Below are 22914 nucleotides of genomic sequence, written 5' to 3'. Positions count from 1 at the left end.
TACTGAATTCCTACCAACCCTTCAAAGCCCAACTCAAATAATTCCTGTTCCAATTAGTCTTCCCTGATCTTCCCTGTTGGTAATGACCTTTTCCTCCTATGTCCTCCCATAGCAGTTAGTTTGTACATCTCTTTGGTATTTGTACATCACTTTGTATCTCGCATTGGGCAGCTTGGTGGTGCAGTGGATAGAGCCTCAGGCTTGGAGTCAGGAAAGGCTCCTCTTTCTGAGTTCAAATCTGGCCTCAGACATTTACTAGCTGGGTGGCCCTCAGCAAGTCACTTCACCCTGTTTCCCTCAGTTTCCTCATTTGCAAAATAAGGTGAAGAAGGAAATGGTAAACCACAATAGTATGTTTGCCAAGAAAATCATGAGAGTTGGACATGACTGAAAAAATAATCGAACAGTGACAGCAACAATTGTTACTTGTATATGTGTCATATCACTCTCTTCAACTACAAGCTTCTTGAGGGTGAGGGAAAGCATTTTATCTAAACTTTGAATTTCCTACGAAGCCTATGGGTGCTTAATAAATGCCTGTTGAAGCATGCTGGTAAAGATTCTAGGATTTGGGAAAGGGGAAGGAATCTTTTTCCACCTTCTCTATCTACTATTAACCAGAACAGATTACGTAATGCTGAATGATTACTGTCATTGCCTTTTCTTTGGCTGACAAACTTAGGTCTGTTTCATTGACTCCAAAGTAATTTCTGAGAAAAAGATCTGCTGACATTATAAGGTGCCTGCATCATTAACCATGTCTATGTTTTGCATGGGAATGATGGTTCCCTTAGAAATTCTGATATTTGTATAGAATAAAGAAAGGTCAACGTAGTATTATTAGCATTCAGACCTACTGATTATGTACAACCTTTTGCCAGCAAGCTATACAAACACATAAAGACTGGAGAGAAGAGAAGACCACATAAATTAGCATTCAAATATACATAGAAACACACACACACACATATACACATACATAGCACTGGTCTCATACTTCTTATAGTAAACTCTTATATGCTCCAGATCTTAAAAGTAACAAGAAGACTAGAAAGCAAAATAATACAGTGGTAAATTATTTGGGATTAGAAGGCTTGGATTTATATTCTGGCCATCCTACCTATTATCTGGGTGACCCTGCGTAATTCACTTAACTTCCTTGGGTTTCAGCTCCTACCTAATCTGTAAATGAATTTGAACTATACCACTTCTGAGGTCTCTTCCAACTTTAAATCTATGATCCTGTGAATGAGAAAGAGAAGTATGGTTCAAAAGTTCAAACCTGCAAGGAAAAGCCAAAGGGACTAAGATCATTTAACTTGGAAAAGAGATTGGCTTGTGAGAGCTACTTGGTTAGAATTATTTTTTGGGGAAAAACCCAACCAGCTTTTCTCTATGCTTGTTTTAAGGACTAGATGAAATATAAAATTTAGGTAAGTGTGATGCCTGCCTTCATGGAGTTTATAATCCAGTAGGAGGATATGACACATTCACAAATAACTACAAGAGTTCTAGCTTTGGTTCGAGCTACATTAACTGTTCAATACTATGTAGGTGGAGATAAGATTTACTCTCTCTAGCTGATGGGGTTTTTTTAACCTAAAACATATAAATGCAATATATACTATTATCTAATAAACATATAAGATAATTAAAAAACAAAGGGCTTTATGCCATGGGATTACGCATTGGATTCAAGTGTGAGGACTTGTGTTCAAGTCAGTATTATTCCTTACTAACTCTATGACCTTGGACCAGTGAGGTCCACTCTGTACCTTACCTTCGTCATCAGTAAAATGGGGCAGGAGGTAATCACACTTGAACAACACATCTCATAGCATTGTTGTGTGGGGAAAAAAGAATGCTATATAAATGAGGATTGTTTATAACATGCACATATGGAAGCTTTTCAAGCTTGTAAAAAATCTCCTTTTCTGTAGATCTTTTAAAATGGGAGAAAAGATAGGCCATATGTTTGGGATATATAACAGAGCCTGAACCGGGTGAGGAGATGGTTTGACAATTTCTCAAGACCTCCTCTAAACTTAAGCTGCTGTGATAATCTTGAAAGTATCTTGGATGATGTCTCTTAAATTGGGCACAAAATCCTGTCTAAAGCTTTAAATTAAGGATAGTTTAATTCAGTAATAGGATTTTTCTATCCTCAGGTGAATTTACTTTTTTTTCTAATAAAATATAAACAGAGTTGGAGTATGCAGGCATACTTGTACAAAAGGATAAAGTAAAAAACACAGTCCCCAAGTTAACACTTCTGTACTCCAACTTTGGCTGGACTCACATCAGTTCCTCAACATCTATTCCTCTACCTCCTCCCCATGTGTAAACCAGATTTATTCTATTCTACATGATAATTTCAACCTTTTACAAGTTCCTACGTCAACTATTTTGTGTTGTTAAACTCGTTATTTTAGACAAAAATATATTCGTCTAATGCTATGAATAAAATGCCTGCTCCCTGTTAGTATCTTTGAAAGAAGGAGAGATTTTTGTGATTAAATAAGAGTTTTAAGTACGGCCAAGTCTGCGAAAACATATCAGGCATTATTAAAAAAGGTTTTCTTTTGTGTCTAGGAATAATACCTCACTGCAGCGTAGTGCAAAACAGGCCTGGATCTGGAAGCAAGAATGCCTGGTTAGAAATCCCAGCCCTGCTACGTCTTAGCTATTTGAACGAGTTGTATAAACTCTTTGAACTTCAGCTTCCTGATCTGGAAAATTAAGGTGTTAGGGCAAATGACCCTTAACCTCCTTCCCAACTGTATTTCTCTGATCCCATCTTGCATGTTTGCTTGTATTACACAGATCATATCACATATCCCCACCCCCATCTCCCCAGTGATTTACATGTCATGCTCACTAATGCTAGGCAAAGAACAGTTAAATCCATGGATCCTTGGAAAATGCTATCCACATCCAGAGAAAGAACTATGGAGTCTGAATGCAGATCGAAGGAGACCTGCTATTTGCTCTCTCTCTTTTCTTTCTTTCGTCGTTTCTCTGATTCTTCCTTCACGACATGACTAATGTGGAAATATGTTTAATATGATTGTACACATATAACCTATATCATATTGCATGCCATCTTGGGGAGGAGAGAAAGAGGGGAGGGGGAAAATTTAGAACTTAAAATCTTGTTAAAGGGAATGCTGAAAACTAAAAAATAAGAAAATTAATTTCAAAAAATCACAAATTCTTTCTCTGTTTTCCTTTCTAAAAGGAAGCTTAATTATTTGTTTATGCTAAAACCTTCTGCTTTGATTAAGGTCACCAATAAATAAAGCTGTGTTAGCATTTTTCCAAATACCTTTGGATTTTACCAGTTTTATTAGTAAAAATGTTATACCAAGGAGATAAAGTTTAGTGACCTTAGTACAGAACTTGTATTTGGGAACTCAGCTAATCAAGTAGAGGGAATGTATTTACACAACCACCCTAGGTAGCTAGGTGTCAGCTAGGTGGGACAAGAGGATAGAGTACTAGACCTGGAGAAAGAAAGTTGAGTTGAAATCCAACCTCAGACACTTAGGAGGTATGTGACTCTGTTTGCCTCAGTTTCCTGCTCTGTAAAATGGGGATAACAATGATACCCACCTCACAGGGTTGTTGTGAGAATCAAATGAAATAATAATTGTTAAGTGCTTAGCATAGTGTCTGGCACATACTAAGCACTATCTAAATGTTAGCTATTATTATTATTTTATTATTATTATTATTATTATTACATAATGCTGGGCTTAGAGTCAGGAGGACTTGAGTTCATATATGACTTCAGGCACTTAATTAGCTGAGTGACCCTTGGCAAGTCACTTGTCTGCCTCAGTATCCTTAACTGTAGAGTGGGGATGATAATAGCACCAACCTTCCAGGGCTGTTGTGAGCACCAAATGAGACAATATTTGGAAAAGTACTTAGCACAGTACCTGGCACATTGTAGGTGCTTAGTAAATGCTTTTTTTCCATCCACACTTTATTTTATATAAGAAAACTGAGTCACAACTATAGATTTTCCCTTTGTTATTCCCTAGATAATTACCTGGTTCAGTTTTTAGTTAGAACATATATATACATATGTATATATATATATATATATATATATATATATATATACATATATATGTGTGTGTATATTTATGTGTATATTAACATTAACATGTATATATTTATATTAACATTTTTATTATATATAGTAAAATATAGTGATATATACTAGTCTCCTTTCAAATCTCAGCTAAAATCTGCACTTCTGCAGGAGGCCCTTCTCGGTCTCTTCCTAGCTGTTGTTGGCATGTTCCACTCTGATACCACCAACCGTTGATACTGGATAAATTTTGTACGTAACTAGATTATTTATTAGAATGTGAGCTTCTTGAAAGCAGGGACGATTTTTGCCTTTCCTTATATCCCCAGTACTTAGCAAAATGTGTTTGGCACATAATAAGTGCTTAATAAATGTAGGTTGATCTGACTTAATTCTATGGGAGAGCAAGTCTATAACTGGAAACATATCCTTGTGCTTTGACATCAGTAAATAAAAAGAACTTTTGCTGTCACCCAATTTAATAAATGTGCATTAAACATTTACTTATCTTCATGGGTTACTTAGTCACTAACGTTTATTTTATTCTGAAAAAAATACAAGTAGAATCAACAATCGGCAGCCCATAGGATACTTCTCCCTTGGTGGGGAGGGGAAGGGAGTTGTTTTTAAATGATGGTATTAATAGTAATCATAGTTGGCAATTCATTTGTCACCAGCTGCTCTGCTTGGTTCATCTCCCATCATCTTCATCATGCCCTGCCCAGGATAAACTCATTACTAGGAAACCTGTCATCATGGAGATTGCTTCACTTTTGCTACTCGTACGTCATCAGTGTCCTTAGTTGCTCTTACCTCTCTTTCTGAGGTCTAGAGGATAGAACAAGACGTGCCTCCCATTACCTTCCCTCAAAATGCTAGCCATCTCTTCATTTGCCACCAGCTGCTCTGCTAGGTTTCAGCTCCATTGTCATCTTTATCATGACCCTGCACCAAATATGCCCTGGTACCCCTTTCTGTTATTTTTTGTGTATTGTCTTCTCTCATTATGTTGTAAGCTCCTTGAAGGCAGGACTGACCTTTTCTTATTTGTATCCAAGTGCTTAGCGCAGTGCCTGGCACATAGTAGGTATGCACTTAATGAATGTTTATTGAATTGTATTGTTTACAACTGGCAGTAGATACAGATATCTATGTAGATACAGTTATATGTCTATGTATCAATATCTATGTAGATATATATCTATATAAATATGTAAAGATATAGTTATAGATATCTATAGCTATATATGCAAAGTTACCTATAGATATAGACCTCTCTCTTTCTCTCTGTGTGTTGACCTTCAATTACAGCCTGCTCTTTAGTTCTCATCCATGTCCTTCCTTCTTTCCCATTTCTAACCAATTGAGGTTAAATTGCTTTGTTGCCTATAAGAAGGCTCAGTAATACTCTTATGCTTCTGACCAATCTTTACACTACGTCATGCGACTGGGAGGACTTGGCTGGGGGCTAGCCGGGTCAGGCATGTAGGTAGAGAAGCTTGTGATGGTCTTCCTTGGCTATGACCACAGAGGGTGGGTGCAGTAGCTAGAACTATGAAGGGAGTAGTTTTATTAAGCCACCAATAGTTTGGTCTTCTTAGAAGCCACATGGAGAAGAAGATAGTGTACAAATGTGGAGGCAAGAAGGTTCGGGCTCAAATCCTGCCTCTGAGGTGTACCAGTTATATGACCTTATGCAAGTCACTTAACTTTCCAGTGCCTCAGTTTCTTCATCTGTAAAATGAAGCTGTTGGATGTGATGGCCTTTATGGTTCCTTCCAGCTCTAAATCAATGATCTTATGTTTCTATGGTGCTATGACAATTATCCACTGAGGAAAGCCCCCAAGAAAACCATTAGTTGCTTTGTTGTTTTCAGTTTTTTGGGTTACTCATTGTGATAGGCGCTAACCACAGAAAAGAAGACAAGCTCTCTTAAGCACTAGATAAATTGATCTGGGAATGCTATGTACATACCATATTTGGCCCAGCAGGACATTTGCCATTGAACACTGGGATGAGTAATATCTTAATGTTTAAAACTTGGGAAAGGGCTTGACTTTATAGGAATTGCTATTTGTTTCCCCAATGTCTTTCAAAATACTTGGCTTACAGTAGGCCCTTAATATTTGCTGATTGATTGATTTGTATTTTATAGTATAAATTACAACTCTAGCTCTGTGAGGGCAGGGTAGATGGGTGAGTGGGGAGGTGCCTCCCATCTTTCCTGCCCTGAAAAAGGCACGATTGTTATGATTCTGAAAGAAAGAGCTACATTTGTAGTTCTAGAAACCTAAATGTGCCTGAGGATTTTGGAAACATTTTTTCCCCTCTTCTTGTTTTCCTGTAAATGGAGAAAGCAAGACTTAAAAAGAAGGTTGGGCATTATGTTCTGTAAAACTTGGGATTTCTTCAAACACCTTTGAAATTTAAAAACAAACAACAAAGTACTCCAATATTTTTACAGTGGCATTGAGGTGACACTGGTATTTCAAAGGTTTTGCCAGTGGAACACAGGCTCTGATAGGTCCCAGTAAGGTGGCAAGAATTCTATTGTGCACCTGGTGACAGACCGTGTATCTATTGCAGAGGTTGAGCATAGCTGAGTTCGGAGAGGTTCATCACTAGATTGGTAATGAGGCGATGAATTTTTTGGTTTTTTGGCCACAGATGCTCTGGAAAACTATTTACTAAGTCGTAAAGGGTCAGGGGTTGGTATTGGTGGAGGGAGTGGCCAAATTTAAAAACCGATGGATCACTAAAGTAATTTGAAATGGAAGGAAAAATAAAACTTTTAAACTAACCCAAGAAGATATAAATGTATGTATGTATACACACAAACACATACACATGTATACATATATATGCATGTATGCATGTGTGTATAGACATATATACATACATTTGTTATACATGTGCAGCTATGTGAGTGGCCTAATATTTTATCTCAGAGTAATTACTCAATTAGGACTGGTATTTCTGTATAGCCCAGTAGTCACAAACACCAAATTTTCTTTCTTATCATCTAAATATACACAACATATGAAATAACCTCTCATTATGATGCAATTTGGCAACAAATAAAAACTACAAGGTAGTAATTGTTTTAACAAATGACAGACTTACAATTGCATTTCTTCTGAACAAATCTAAGCTTGCATGCTGTTCTGTAGGTAGATAACCGGATGCGATCCAAATCTTGGGCTCCTGGTGAAAGAAGTACATGTATGCTGTGATTTACTCCAGAGAGAAATTGTATAATGTTCACAAGCACAATAAACTGGGACTATATAAAATACACACTTTTATTAACTCTCCCTTTCCTCCCTCCCAATCTTCAAACATATTTGCAATAACAAGTTTTGAAATGGTCTGCTCTATATCACCTGGTTTCAGGCAGGGCTCTCTATGCCTCCAGGGAATTGGGCATATCTATTCAACTTTGGAAACTGCATTGTGGATCAAGTTCATGAAATAAAAAAATGGAAAGCTAAGCCTGCTGTGTCTGTCACTTTGTAGAACAATCTGGTCCAGCTGTAGGCTAAAAGACAAACTGGCTAAACTCCCATATCAAAGGGGAAATATCAACACAGCTACAGAAAAGCTACATTTTTATGTGTTTTTAAATTAAAATGATCAGATAATGATCTCAGAAATACATATATTCTTTTAAAAACCTTTAAAAATTCTGAACTTAATAAACACCAAATAAAACAATCATTTCAATAGACAAATGACATGAAGACCATACATGAAAATGTGAATCTCTATTATGCATGGTTTGTTTAAAAAAAATGTCTGTAAGAAATTCAGCATGTGGCCAGGCATGGTGGTATGCACCTATTATCCCTGCTACTAGGGAATCTGAGGTTGGTGGATCGTGAGCTCGGGAGGTCTGGGCTTCAGTATAGGGATTAAGCTAATCCCTCATCCACACTAGGTCCAGCACTAATGTGGTGGATGCTGGGGCACAGGAGTCTGCTAGGCTTCCTTACTGCTGGACCTGACTAGGTCGGAAATGGAACAGGTCAAAGCTTCCATGTTTATGTGGGATGAATTTATGAATGGCCACTGCACTTCTAGCATAGGCAAGAAAAAGACCTCTGGCCTCCAAATAGATGGATCAACAACTAAATAGATAATCTAGCAGGTAACATTCTGTCTTGCTTTGTTGTTGTTATTCAGTCTTGCCCAACTCTTTGTGATTCTGTATGGGGTTTTCTTTTTTTTAAAATTTTTTTGGAGGGGGGAAGGCAGGGCAATTGGAGTTAAGTGACACAGCTAGTAAGTGTGTCAAGTGTCTGAGGCCGGATTTGAACTCCGGTCTTCCTGACTTCAGGGCCAGTGCTCTACTCACTGCGCCACCTAGCTGCCCATGTATGGGATTTTCTTGACAAAGATACTAGAGTAGTTTGCCATTTCTTTCTCCAGTATTAGGCAGGCAGGGCTTAAGTGACCTGCCCCGGGTCACACAGCTAGTGAGTGTCTGAGGCCACATTTGAACTCAGGACTTCCTGACTCCAGGCTCATGTACTACGCATTGACCACCTAGCTAACACTCTGTCCTGTTTATCCAGAAATAAATATAGGCACTGGATGTAGAGTCAGGAATATCTTAGTTAAAATCCAGGCTCAGACACTTAGTAGCTGTGTGACATTAGGCAAGTCACTCAAGCTCTGTCTAACTCAGTTTCCCTATCTATAAAATGAAGATAATAGCACCTGCCTCCCAGAATTGTTGTGTGGATAAGATGAATAAATATTTTTAAAGTGCCTTGCAAACTTTAAAGCTCCATATAAATGCTAGTTGTTTTAACTGTTAACATCATTATGATTATTATCATTTTATCTTGCTGGTGATTGTAACTTGGATATTATCCGGTATGTCCTGTTGGATAACTTCTGGAGGTAACCAGGAACTATGGACTTTTCTCCATCAGTTGGGTTACTTGTGAGCTGGCTGATGAGATCTACAATGAGGAGGTTATTCCAATAATGAGCCTCCTGGGGCACAGTGGAGAAGTCAGAGAGTCCCAAAATAGTGTGGCTGGGTGAGAAATGACAACTAACTAGGTCTTTGACCTTAAGCAAAACACTTGACCTTGGACTTCAATTTCTTCATATGTAAAACCATTCCAGCTTCAATTTTCTGTGATCTGAGCCCTTCCTATACGTTCATATTGTTATCATACAGATATATGTACATGGGCAGGACAGTAGCTGGAGACATTCAACCATGAAATCTTAGAGTGTTTGAGATCAGTTGCTATGATATAGAGAGGGATATATAAATTATTATTTCACAGATGTATAAATACTTCTGTGTATGTAGTAAATCTATAATGCCTGTATCATTTCTGTTTACTTGTGGTTTGCTGTTAAAGAATTTTGGGTAAAATATGATAAAAAGCAATTTGAACTTAAGATTTCATTTCACTAGAATTTCAAAAGCCATGGCTAATTAGGTACCTCTTATGAAACTGAGGCTGGATGAACATATGTACTTCTCATTTGATCACTTACCACTTCTTTAACTGTTAACTGGTTTCCCTAAATTCATTTTTTAACAGATTTTGCCAACAGCTCTGAGATTTTGTGACTTTGTGAGTTAGAACATTAATTACTCAACCTGATGAAAGTTTCATAGTTATTTGACTTTAACACAGAATCACAGAAACTTTGGTTAGGAACCTTAGAGACCATTTATCCTGACATTATCCAATGCACAAATCTCATCTTTTATATCCTTGATGTGTTGCTGCTCGGTTTCTTCATGTAAGGGGAAGTTTTTTACTTCACATCGACGTCCATTCTATTTGTTAGAAAGTTCTCTAAACTGGAGCAAAATTTGTCTCCCTGGAACACCTTCACTTATTATTCCTAGTTTTTTTTTTCACTCTGTAAACCATTCTCTTACACCTCTAATCTTCAACCTGTTATTTTCTATAGGAACCTTCTCTAATGCTCTCATACACATCCTAGTCTCCTCCATCCATTAAAAACAACACAAACAAATTTTATCAGACCCTACCATCTCCTCAAGGTATCATTCTTTATCTACTTTTTTTTTTAATTTTAAAGCCAAACTCCTAGAAAAAGGTGTCTATACTCACTAACTCCACTTCCCCGGCCCTCTCTTTTCAAAACTTTGCAATCTGTTTTCTGACCTTATCACTGGACTGCAACTGCTTTGTCTAGCATTAGCTATATTCTCTCAACCAATAAAACTAATGGTTTTCATTCCTCATCTTCAACCTGTGTACTGCATTTGACACTGTTACTCTTCATCTCTGGGAAATAAGAAGTCCCTCCCAGGATAAGCTCATCATTTCTAAACTCACCACCAAAGAGCTAACTCAAGCCCTGATTGACACCACCTCCTCAGCCTCCTCTTCCCTCTGATTGGAACTCCTCCCAATGCCTACCTTTATAGAGGACAGAAACTGGACCTAACTCACTCTTCTCTGCATCGGCTGTCCTGTCTGGTTTCAATTCCATGGATGCCCCCAGCAGAGTCATCCTAATCCCTTTCCTGCCTTCTTCTGTGTATTGTCTCTCCCTTTAGTCTATAAACTCCTAGAAGACAGGGGCATCTTTGTTTTTATGAGTTGTGTGCCCAACACTAAGCACATTGTCTGGCACATAGGATTCAACACATAGGTGCTTAATAAATGTTTGTTGATTAAATAATTGCTTCATTCTAAATGCTCAGAAACCATATGCTTAATAAGCTGTTGTAGGATTATTCCAAAGGAATCAAGACCATTAAAATGTAGTTTTTGGAATTCACTTCTTTCATCTCTCAGAAAAATGAGAGAATATTTGCTTATTTCAATTTGGAGGGGCACATCTCCTTTTTCAATGGTTGAGAACAGAGATTCTGTCATTGCATATAAAGGTTTTTTTTTAAGTACCCTGGGATACAGTCTATCAGGATTAGAGACTTAAGCTCATTTAATGCCATTAGATACTCCATCTCCATTCTCATTCTCTCTCTCTTCCCCCCTCTGTCTCTCTCTTATTAATGGGCCCATTAGTTCCATGTTCTTATTGTCCTAAGCATAACATTGCTCTGATCATAACATAATAAGTTCTTAACATTCTTAGCTGCTCATTTTGGGCTTTTTAGCCTTCCTGATATTAGTCTTAGAGATTTTTGTTACTCCTTCATAGCTGTCCTTGGTAATGGGCCCTCTTCCCATTTTTTATATTTGTCCCTTTAGATAAAGACCTCATCAGAGAACTCATTATGTAGCCCCACTGGTCCTTTCAGATATACAGTGATATGGTGGATGGAGGGCTGGACTTCGAAACAATAAGCCCTCAGTTTGAAACCTAATTCAGAAATTTATTAGCTGTACGAATCTGGGCAAGTTACTTAATCTCTCTGGGCCCTAGTTGAGTCATCTGTAAAGTGAAAGATCTCGAAGATCCTTTACAGTTGTACATTTATGATTTTATGACCTTTTCTTTATTCACCGGGTTCATTTGCGATTACATTGAAAGAATTTGGGTGCTTTTATTTTTGAGTCTACAATCCTTCTTGGTATGCACACACATATGTGCAGATGCAAATGTGTGTGTGTGTCTGTGTGTATGTGTGTTGTGTCTGGCCATGGGATCCTACCTATCTTTTGTCTTCTGCCTGGCACTTAAGCACTCAAGAAATGCTTATTGGCCTGTTGACTCGGCACATGGTAGCATTAATAAATGCTTGTTGATCGACTGACTGTCTCAGGCCACAAAGCTAGTTGTTGGCAGATCCAGAGCCAGAATCCAGTTCAGAATTCCCAGCCCCTTTTTTGGTAGAACAACAGCAAGCTTTGTGCTAGAACTACTTTGATAACCTTGTTAATATTATAATGACTTGGGGGAAGAGGAGGAGGAACAAAGGGCTGTTACTTATGGGCAACATTTTATTTTAACTGAATACTGCCTTCTCACAAGGGAGTCAATAACTGGGAATTTTGTCTCAGCAGGGAAGATATTTTTGGACAAAGGGGGCCTTTTCCTGAACCCCTTAAATCATAGCACAAGGCAACTTGTGCTTATCTGTGAGCCAAACATGGTTCTTAATTTAATCTTCTTTCCTCTACCTCCCTTATAATGCCACATGGAGAGAAGGTCCTCAACAATTCAGTTGGATTCGTTAGGTGCTTTTGTCCATTATGTTCTGTTGCCCCTTTCTTCCATTTTCTAGGGAATAGGTCTGTATTATTTTCTTTTACTGTCAACTCTTATGTCTTGCTATTGCTTATTTAATGAGGCTCGTATGGTTGGGGTCCTAATACCTCTACCTTCCTAAACACCACCAATTCCTAGCAGAAGCAAATTTTCCATATTTGATGCTAGAGCTTTTTTTTTTTTTAAGTTTCTCCACCTTCTTTGCTGCCTTACTGGCAGCACCTGGGGAAAATAACAACCCTCCTCTCCACCCCCAACACACACACACACACACACACACACACACACACACACACACACACACACACACACACATTTTCCTCAGTCATACTAAGCCCTCCCTCCTAATTTGTACTACACTCAGGCATTTGGGTATCATGATCAATTCCTTCTTTTATAACCAGATAATTGTTTTATCCATCTGAATCCCATTTAATGCTCTCTCTAGCTAACCATTTAGGACCCATTAGAGCTGAATGAAAAGCAACCTCCTTAGTGATTGTGAATGCCAGTCAGATATGTTTGGTTGTTCGAGAGTGATACCTGAGTCTTATTTAGCATACTTGAAGAGGAAAGATGCACCGTTGTTTAGCTTGCTTAACTATTCTTATTCCTATAATCAACTAGGAATGTGTTCCAAAGTAATCAAAAGTATCTTATTAGGCTCTCTAATTACTCATAAAACCATTCATTAAACCCTACAAAATCCCTAAAAAACTTCATAATGAAAAGCTCAAGTTACAACTGGGGAAAAATAGCCTAGTTAACCTTACCATCAGACCCCTGTCTAGGGCCCTCTTCTCTTCTCTCTTTACATTTTCTATTTTGATGATTTTATTAGCTCCCATGGGTTCAACTAGCACCTCTACAAAGAAATAGCTCCTAAATTTACATATCTAATCTTTATCTCTCTACTAAGCTTGAATCTTCAATCACCAATTTGCCTGGTGGATATCTCTAACTGGATGTCCAAAACAGATCTCATCTTTCCCCCAAATGTGCTCCTTCTCTGAATGCCATTTCGGTTGAGGACACAACAATTAAGTAATCAATAAGCATTTATTAAGCACCTACTAAGTGCCAGTCACTGTGCAAGGTACTGGGGATAGAAAGACAAAAGTGAAAATGTTCCCCGGTTTCAGGGATTACTTCCGAGACACCTCTTCAATTCAATAGGGAGAGACAACATATATATATATATATATGTGTGTGTGTGTGTGTGTGTGTGTGTGTGCACATACACACATACATATATACATATATATACATATAAATATACACACATATATACAGATATATATATACATATATACACACAAATATATATACATATACACACACACATATATACATACACATATATATACACACACATATACATATATACACACACATATAGATAGATATACGTATCTATCTAATAGATAGAAGGTGATTTAGAGGGAAAGGGACTAGCTACTTGGGTGGGGTGGGGGAAGGGGGTGAGTTACCCAGGTTCACAACTGCTCTTGGAGCCACCCTCAATTCTTCACAATCCCTCACTCTCCCTACATTCAGTTAGTTGCCAAGTCTTCTCAATTCAGCCTAAATAATCTTTCTCGTCTTCTTTCCATTCACAATCATCACTTAGTTCAGAGCCCCATAACTTCTCACCTGGACTATTTCAATAATCTCCTTAGCTATATTCATTTTCTTCTCTCTCCAATCCATCTTCCACACATCTTTCAAACTGATACTCCTAAAGCACAAGTCTGAATGTGACAGTCTTGCTCAAAATCTTCAGTGGTTCCCTATGGCCTTGAGGATAAAATACAAATGCCTTTGTTTGTCATTTAAAGCCCTTCACAGTGAGAGCCCAAATTATCTTTTCTAACTGGTTTCACAGACTCATCTTTATGAATTACTTTTTAGCCAAATTGGCCTACCTGCAGCTCCCCTACAGATATTCTACCTCTCTGCTTTGTGACTTGGCACAAGTGATCTGTCCCCTATACCCAAAATGTTTCCCTCTCTCACCCCCTCACCTCATCAGGGAATCCTTCATTCTCTTTCATGCTCAGCTTTAGTAATTTTCTACAAGAGGCCTTACCTGGTTTCTCCACTTGTTAATATCCATCCCTCCCCACAAATTACTTGGTATTTTTTTAGGATTTGCCTATCTGTGTACATGAGTTCCTTGAGGGAATGGATGACTTCATTTCTTTTTTGTCTTTGGATCTCCAGACTCTCGTACAGTGTCTGATGTATAGACTAGGTGCTAAATAAATGCTTATTGAATTGAACAAGGTAAAGAAATGAATAGCCATTATTTCCATCTATACACAGTTTATGTTCACTGGTCTTTTAATGTGGTAGGGCATTGTCAAGAGCAAAATGTTAATTAAGTTAAATTCAAGTACCTGCAATGTTACCATAGGTAAATAGTTTTATAATACTAAGCCCAGAACTTTTCTAAGTTACTAAAACAATAATAAAACAAAACAAAACAAAAAACCCTTCCTCTTTCTTCAAGCAGCTCTTAGGATACTTTTTTCTGATGGTAAGTCACAATGCTCTGATGTAGGACCTCATGACATTTTAAGCTTATTAAAAGCCTATGGTTGAATACCTAAGGTTCAATCTAGCTCTGATCTTCCATGATTCTACTTGTGCCTTTGATTTTTGCCCCTTTACCCCTTATTCCTATGGTCAAACTTTCCCTCTCATCTATCTTTAGTCTCTTATTCTCTACTGGTTCCTTCCCATCTGCCTAAAAATTCTCTCCAATCCTAAAAGAAATAAAACAAATGACCTTTATTCTTATGCCCCCCCATTGATCTATCTTTGATCTCTTTTCTCCCATTCATAGGTAACATTTTTGAAAAAAAACTTCACACTGAATGGCTATCATTTCCCCAGCATCCACCCTTCTGTCCCCTCTCCCTGACTGAAAACTGCTCTTTCAAAGAATACTGCAGAGTAAAGAGGAGCTGAGCTCAAATTTCAGCTTTGCTCCATACTCACTTGGACAAGTCACTTAATTTTCAGGGGGATAGAGAAAGATCTCCATGAGATGATATTTAAGGTCTCTTTGAACTCCCAATCTTATGATTTAAAGTCACAAATGACCTTTTAATTGTCAAATCCAATGACTTTTTTGCAGCCCTCATTTTCTGTGACTTCTTGAAATCATTTCTAGTTATTATCTGCTGCCTTGACTTCACAGATAAGGTACTCTCCTGGTTATCCTTTGTGAGGACCTTAGTAGCCCCACTATGTGAAAGAGCCCTGTGGATGCTCAAATTCCCCATAGTCACCCTGCCAACATAAAGCCTGAAGTAATGGCTAAAAGCCCCTTTCCCAAATTGGGGGAGATTGACCATTAATTCCCCAGCTTTCTCCCCAGCATGAATCAATGCCAGTCCTTGAACCTTGGCCTGAAACACCAACCTCAAGCTTCCTGCTTTAATCAATTTCCTCTACACTCTCTCTTCCATCCTTCACTTCTTAGTCCCACTACCAGCCTGAACTACTGCCATAACAACTTTCTAACAGGTTGCTTTCATTGTTCTAATTCATTGTGACATTTACAGAGAGATGTAAGTTTCACAAAGCTCATATTATCTCATTTCCTTATTATTGTTAATGTGCACAATTATCATGTGCTTTTGCCTTCTATATAGATATGGTCACGTCACCCTTCTGTTTAAAACCCTGCAATGGCTCCCTACTGTACACAGATTTGATCTCAAACTCCTTAGCCTGCTCAGTTCAAGGACCTCTACTGCATGGAGTCACTTAATTTCTCCAGATTTATCTCAAACCATTCCCTTTCACCTACTCTATGCACCAGTAGATAGGTAGATGGTGGGAAATAGAGAATATTAGGTATAAAGATTTTTTAAGTTTACCTGTGAATGGGAGAAAAGAAATCAAAGATAGGTAATGCAGAGTGATTTCTATTACATATTCCATTTTTAGGTCTCTTAGCCCTGATGAGTCTAGGCCTCTACTTCCCAGAAACATCCTTACCATCATCTCTCCAGCCCTGTCCCTTTGACGGCAGGTCCATCCCACCGATTTCCAGATTACCTCTATGTGTTGTCTTCCCTCATTAGAAATCAGATAGTCTTCTTTGTTTATATTTGTACGCCCTGTGCTTAACAGAGTGGCTCCCAGTAAGAGCTCAATAAATGTTCTTGTTTTCTCTCTGTGTCCCTGTGTTTCTCTGTGTCTCTGTCTCTCTCTCTCCCCCTACCCTGCCTAATCTCTCCTTCCTTCCCGCCTCCCTTCCTTCCTCCCTTCCTCCCTTCCTTCCTTCCTTCCTTCATTCTTTCCTTCCTTCCTTCCTTCCTTCCTTCTCTTAGCCTTTGTTCATGTTGTTTTCTGTTTGGAATGCTTTCTCCCACCTCTTTATTTAATTCCTACTCATCCCTTAAATTTCAATTCAAGGCTCACCTTCATGAATATTTTCCTTTATTCCCCTAGTTAGTAGTAGCATCTTAGTTCCCAGTCCTCAGCATCACTTTGCACTTTTCACACATTTATCATGTATGTATTAGAGTAATATGAGAATGTGTATGTTTATGTACTATGATAGCACCTTCGGTATTGGCATTCAGGTATGCCCTCCTCTTTCTACCTCTTGCTCTGAGAATTGTAATCAAATAAACAATACCATTGCCTCTGGAATGGCCATACTGACAAATTGTCTTCTTATTCTACTCAACATCTTTGTGACTTTCCAGACAGTAATTTCCCCTTTCCTGGCTACCACTTCCCACATATATTGTCTCACCCAATTAGAATGGGGGAGCTCCTTGAAGGCAGAGACTATCTCTTACTTCTGTATTTGTATCCTCAGAGTTTAACACAGTGAATAGCACAAAGTAAATGCTTAATAAATACTTTTCATTACTCCATTTGTTCATGTAACACAAATATATTGATCTATGAGACAATCTAAGCTTCATGATAGTAAGAACCTAAGTTTATTTAAACTTTATATATCTCCAAATCCTTTGAACAGTGCATAACACAGAATAAGTGTTTAATATATGTTTGTTAAATTGAATTGGTTTTGTTTTTTAATATGAAAAATGAAATAAATCTTTTTTTTAACATTTAGGAAGAAATGTTCAGGAGTAGAAAAAGAATGTAATGTTCACTATCCATAACAGCCTGAAGTCTGATGGTGATTCCTTAGAACGGTTTTGGCTTTTGAAAATGAAAAGGTTCCTCACTTATGGACTATAATATGGGAAAGACCCACACTGTGTTTTTTTAAACACTAGAGATGGTCAGATAGGCATTAGATTCTTTACTCTTTTATTTGTCAAGGTGAAACATGCAATTGATTTGGTGATCGAGTCATGTCAGAAGAGAATTTCAGTGCTAGAACAGGTCCAGAAACCCATAGATGATGGGTGGTAAGAGGAAGAGGGGAGTTGTATAAAAACATGGAAATGTCTCTTAAAAAGAAATATCTCAGGAAAAAAAGGTAAGCTCAATTGTGCCTGTCACTTGTGTTCCTAACTTTAATCTCCTTTCCTTTTGTTAGGGCTTAACACTGCCCTGGTACTTCTAGAGTTCTGAAGGATGATAAAGAAAAGTCTGAATCTCATCACCCAAGACTTCTTAAACATCAAACAGATGAGACTACTAGAGCTAACAGTGACAAAGTACAGCAATATTGGCATTGCCTAACCTCCCATCCCCCTTAAAACAAATGAAAAAAAATTAAGTTTGCTTTTTATTGTGACTTCTTATGCATGAAAGATGAGATAGAGAGCCAACATGAGAACAGCTTTTTCTTTATTGCTGTAGTTTTTTTTTCTTTAAGTATTTTTCTTCAATGTCAAATACCTCTTCCCTTATGAATATGGAAATGAGCCTTAGAACTTAAGGGAGACAGCCAATTTAATTTTATAAACAAAAATCAGCCCCCCCATTTTCTTCCCTCCTTGCAAAAACACAGGCACTGATGCCAATCAGTGACCAATGCATTCACCTTTCTCTAGGTTCTTCTCTCTTGTAGTCACTAAGTACAAGTCTTGGCTCTCTGCCTCTATTTATGTAGTAACCTGCCTCAGAGCTATTTTTACCTTTTATTTTCCTTTGTGCTTCGCAGGTACTGGTTAGTAGGACAGATTCTCCCTCTCTGCATGAGATGGGAATAACAGATGACAATTTGGCAAGATAGTCTGGCATAGTAACTGTGTCTGATTTCTCTTCCTTATATGAACCTGGGATTTCTGTCTCTTTGTAGTCTACACACTAAAGAAGAAAGTCTTGGCATCAAATAGTATTTACTATATAAAATCTTTAGTTCAAAGAACTATGTCTACATCTATAGATGTGTAAGTCTAAAATTATTATTTCACCTACATGAAAACTCCCTCCCTACATGAAAACTCCTTCCACCAATGCCTATCTGCAACCAACCCATAGTTTTAGAGAGTTGCCTAGGGCTTTGAGAGATTCAGTGAATTACTCATTGAGCTCACACAACTCATATGTGTCAGAGGGAGGATCTGAACCCAGGGCTTCCTGACTGTAAGATCTGTGCTCTGGGAAATGGCCTCTCCATAACATACATTGTTAGACTTTGCAACTTAAGACTAATTTCTATTTTAATTCCTGCAAAATACTATATAATGTCAGGCAATTGTATTAATATGTCCAGTAAAAGACTGGACATAGAAAAGACTTTTGCAGGTAGAGAAAATATAATGCTACAAAGTTTGTACGTACCCTTTTCCTGTTTGGCAATGAGAAATGCAGATTAAGGTAAGAACTAGGTGTGTGATGACACTGTCATACGGAAGCCACTGATAATGAGGCTCTCTCAATCAATTCAGGTTAATGTTTTCTCTCTCAATTACAGTTTCAGAGAGTTGCCTAGAGGAATGGTATCAAATTGAAATAGAGATGGTGGCCACTAACCTGCTACATAAAGATCCCTGTAGGTGGTATATTGACATAGAAAACAATATATTAATATTACCTATGATCTACTGTATTTTTATTTTGTAAAATATTCTGAATTGCGTTTTTATCTAGCTCTACACCACCTGGGAACATTGCGGACTTCTAGCCTGCAGTGACAAGGATTAAACACTTGCCCAGGGTCATGTAGCCAACCGATGTCCCAAGTGAGACTTGAACCCAGCCCTTTTGTCTCTGAGGCCAGCTCTAAACCACTACACTACCGCCAAAGGCAGCGATAATAAAATTTGGAGTATGTTTCTAAAACACCCCATACTTACTCATGAGAAATTCAGAGAAATGAGAAATTCAGAGTACATTTCTTAGAAGCTCCATACTTACTCATTTCTGCAAATAGCTGTCTTCTTTCTGCCATGTTATTTCCTCTTTTCCCACTATCTTCAATCATTCTATGGAACAAAATGATTACAAGGTATTATTATCCTCAAGCTACTGAGGAATTCATTTTATTTGGAAATAAATTCATAAGCTGTATTTACTAATAAACACAGAAAAGGCATTTTTAAATCAAACTACATTAAAATGGTATAGCCCCTACTTTTCATTAACTGGAGAAACTCCTGATGTAAGCCACTACCTACATATTTTCCATATATGATTGTTATGACGTTTGGAGTCAAATCAATAAGCATTTATTAAGCACTTATTATATGCTAGGTATAATGTTAAGTGGGTAGCTTGGTGGTGTGGATAGAGTGCCAGGCCTGAAGTCAGCAAGACTCATCTTCTGAGTTCAAATCTGGCCTCAGACACTTATTAGCTGTGTGATCCTGGGCAAGCGACTCTATTTGCCTCAGCTCCTCGTCTGTAAAGTGAGCTGGAGAAGGAAATGGCAAACCCCTCCAGTATCTTTGCCAAGAAAATCCGACATGGGGTGATGAAGAGTTGGACATGATTGAAAGGACTGAACAACAACGACGGTGCTAAATGATGGGGATGCAAAGAAGTGAAAGAAAGAAAGAAAGAAAGAAAGAAAGGAAGAAAGGAAGAAAGGAAGAAAGAAAGAAAGAAAGAAAGAAAGGAAGGAAGGAAGGAAGGAAGGAAGGAAGGAAGGAAGGAACAAAGGAAGGAAGGAAACAAGGAAAGAAGGAAACAAGGAAGGAAGGAAACAAGGAAGAAAGGAAGAAATAAAGAAATAAAGAAAAACCCTCTCCAGTCCCCACTCTTAAGGAGCTCACAGTCTCACTGGGGGTAGGGGGAGGGACAAGCTATAGATAATTACATACAAACAAGATCTATACAGGATATATCAGAGATAATCAACAGAGGGAAGCTAGCAACATTAAAGGAGATCAGAAAAAGGCTCCTTGTAGGAGTCTCCAAATATAACACAATGGAGTATGCTATATTTATGGAAAAGTCACTTTACTTTTCTGGGCCTCATTTTCTTCATCTGCAAAATAATGGGATTGGACTATATGAACTCTAAGGTCCTTCCAAATTATGAATCTATGATCGGACATTCCTGTGTTTCACTACATAAAGTTAAATGATGAGTAGTAAAATATTAGCCATACCCAACAGCAGTCAAACATGGAGGAAAGGGGCAGTTAGATTACCTTGTGGTATATGCATTTCCCTTAAAAAAGGAGAAAAGAAATATTGGGTTAAGTACTTCCCTTCACTATTCACTAGGGCTGAGGTTGCTGTCTGGAGCTCATCTCTACCTCCTGGCTTCCTTCCAGTCTCAGCCAAAGTCTCACCTTTGCAAGAAGCCTTTCCCAGCCTTCCTCAATCATAGTACCTCTCCACTGGCCTTGTGCCCCATATATATCTTTTTTTGTACATGGTTGTTTGCCTGCTGTCTCATCCACTAGCTCCTTGAAGGAAGGGAATGTATTTTCATCTTTCTCCTGTGCCTAGCACAGTGCCTGATACACTGTTGTTGTTGTTGTTGAGTCATTTAAGTCATGCCCAACTCTTCATGGTCCCATTTTGGGGCATACCCATTTAATAAATGCTTGTTTACTGACTGACTGATGGGGCCTGGAAGTGAGAGAAGTTATAAAGAGGTCTGGAGGAGGATAGTGAGAGGAGAAACGAGCCGTTCATGTCTATAACATAGGGAGTCCTGATACAGCATTAGAAAAGGAATGGGGCCTCTAATGGAACTTATATTTGACAGGTTGCATAGTGCCACAATCCAGAACCAAAATTACTCTTCTAGGAGAAGACTTAAGAAAGTACTGGTATATTTCACTTGAAGTACTGTACATGAAGCATTTTGCAAAACTTAACACATTTCTACAAAATAAATATCAGCTATGATGTTGATAATCTTGAAATGAATCTTCTTTCTGGCTAAATTAACCAAAACTCCTCTTTCCAGTAAATATACAAAGACTGGTATAGTTACTGAGATTTCTCCTCTAATGTTCACAAATAGTGTAGATAAGTAGTCTCTAAATATTTTTGTTTGTACACCCCATCACTAAAAATATTTTTGAGCTCTCACTCCTAATTGTGTATATTTCCTTATTTATAAATATTCTAATGTACTACTGTGCTAATAATTATTTACATGACAAAATATATACCAAAATTTAAAAAAAAATTAAATGGTAAAGACAAAATATTATTTGACTCCATAATCAATAGGGAGTCACTAGAATTTGTGGAATGAGGGAGTGACACGGGCAGATTTTCATTTAGGAAAATCACTTTGACAGCTGTATGGATGATGGACTGGAATAGAGAGACTTAAGGCAGAGAGACCACTTAGGAGCCTATTGAAATAGTACTAGGAGAAGTGAGGGGTTCCTGAACTAGAGTGGCAGCCCTGGCAGTAGAGAGAAGGTGTATGTTTGGCAGACAGGGAGGCAAAAATGATAAGATTTAGCAGTTAATTGGATATTTGTAATAAAGGAGAGTGAAGAGTTGAAGATGTTACTGAGGTTATGATCCTTGGGGTCTGGAAGGATGATGGTACCCTCAAGAGTAATAGGGACATTTGGAATTCGGGTAGGTTTGGGGGAAAAAGATAATGCAATGTAATCTTTCAATTCATCAATATTTTCTCATCCTGTGAAACTCCTTCTATCCTATCCAAAGTAAGGAGGGGGAAGGAAGAGCTCTTACTCACTGGTAACTTGTCCTGGAGGGCAGGGGTAAGGATGCTGGAGAGGTAGGCCAAGACTTTCCCCAATATTACCTGCACAGAGTAAAGTTATAACTTCCATGAGGATCTGGATCAAAATCTGAGAGGGGTATAGTGGGATTGTTTTGGAAGAATAGTCATCACAAAAAAAGATAATCCCCTGTGTCTGGGTATTGTGAAGAGGGCAAGATGTGACCCTTCTTCCCAGTGGTTTATTACATTCTCCCACAGGTCAGGCTGTGACAGCTTCCACTTTGGTGACCACTGATCTAGAAGATGGGTTCAAATCTCATCTTCCTTTTTATTTTCCATGTGGCATTGAGAGAGTTACTTCTTAAGCCCTCAATTTCCTCATTAGCAAATGAGGATAACTAAGATAACTACAGTCACTTTTAATTGTAAAACTCTATGAATATGTATGCATATATGTATATATACACATACATTTAGAATAATCTAATTGAAGATATTTGAGTGCACATGTTAGGGATGGGAAGGAGATAAGAAACTAGTAAAGAAGACAATGCTTTTCAAATCATATATGCTTAA

General features: G+C 38.0%; 1 protein-coding gene across 6 annotated transcripts in view; it reads right to left on the bottom strand.

Moving 5' to 3' along the window:
- Positions 1-22914, bottom strand: part of DTNA (dystrobrevin alpha) — a 341889-nt gene that overhangs the window by 143583 nt on the left and 175392 nt on the right. For all 6 annotated transcript variants that reach the window (XM_036753027.1, XM_036752990.1, XM_036752997.1 and 3 more), the window contains 2 exons: positions 19590-19657; positions 7224-7304 (listed from right to left, as the gene is read on the bottom strand). In XM_036753027.1, coding sequence (XP_036608922.1) covers positions 7224-7304; positions 19590-19657 — 149 coding nt within the window. The remainder of the gene's footprint in view (positions 1-7223; positions 7305-19589; positions 19658-22914) is intronic.

This window comes from Trichosurus vulpecula, chromosome 1 (genome assembly GCF_011100635.1).
Source record: "Trichosurus vulpecula isolate mTriVul1 chromosome 1, mTriVul1.pri, whole genome shotgun sequence".
NCBI classification, from domain to species: Eukaryota; Metazoa; Chordata; class Mammalia; order Diprotodontia; family Phalangeridae; genus Trichosurus; species Trichosurus vulpecula.
Note: the sequence above shows the minus strand (reverse complement) of the source record. Positions and strands in the feature narration are given on the sequence as shown.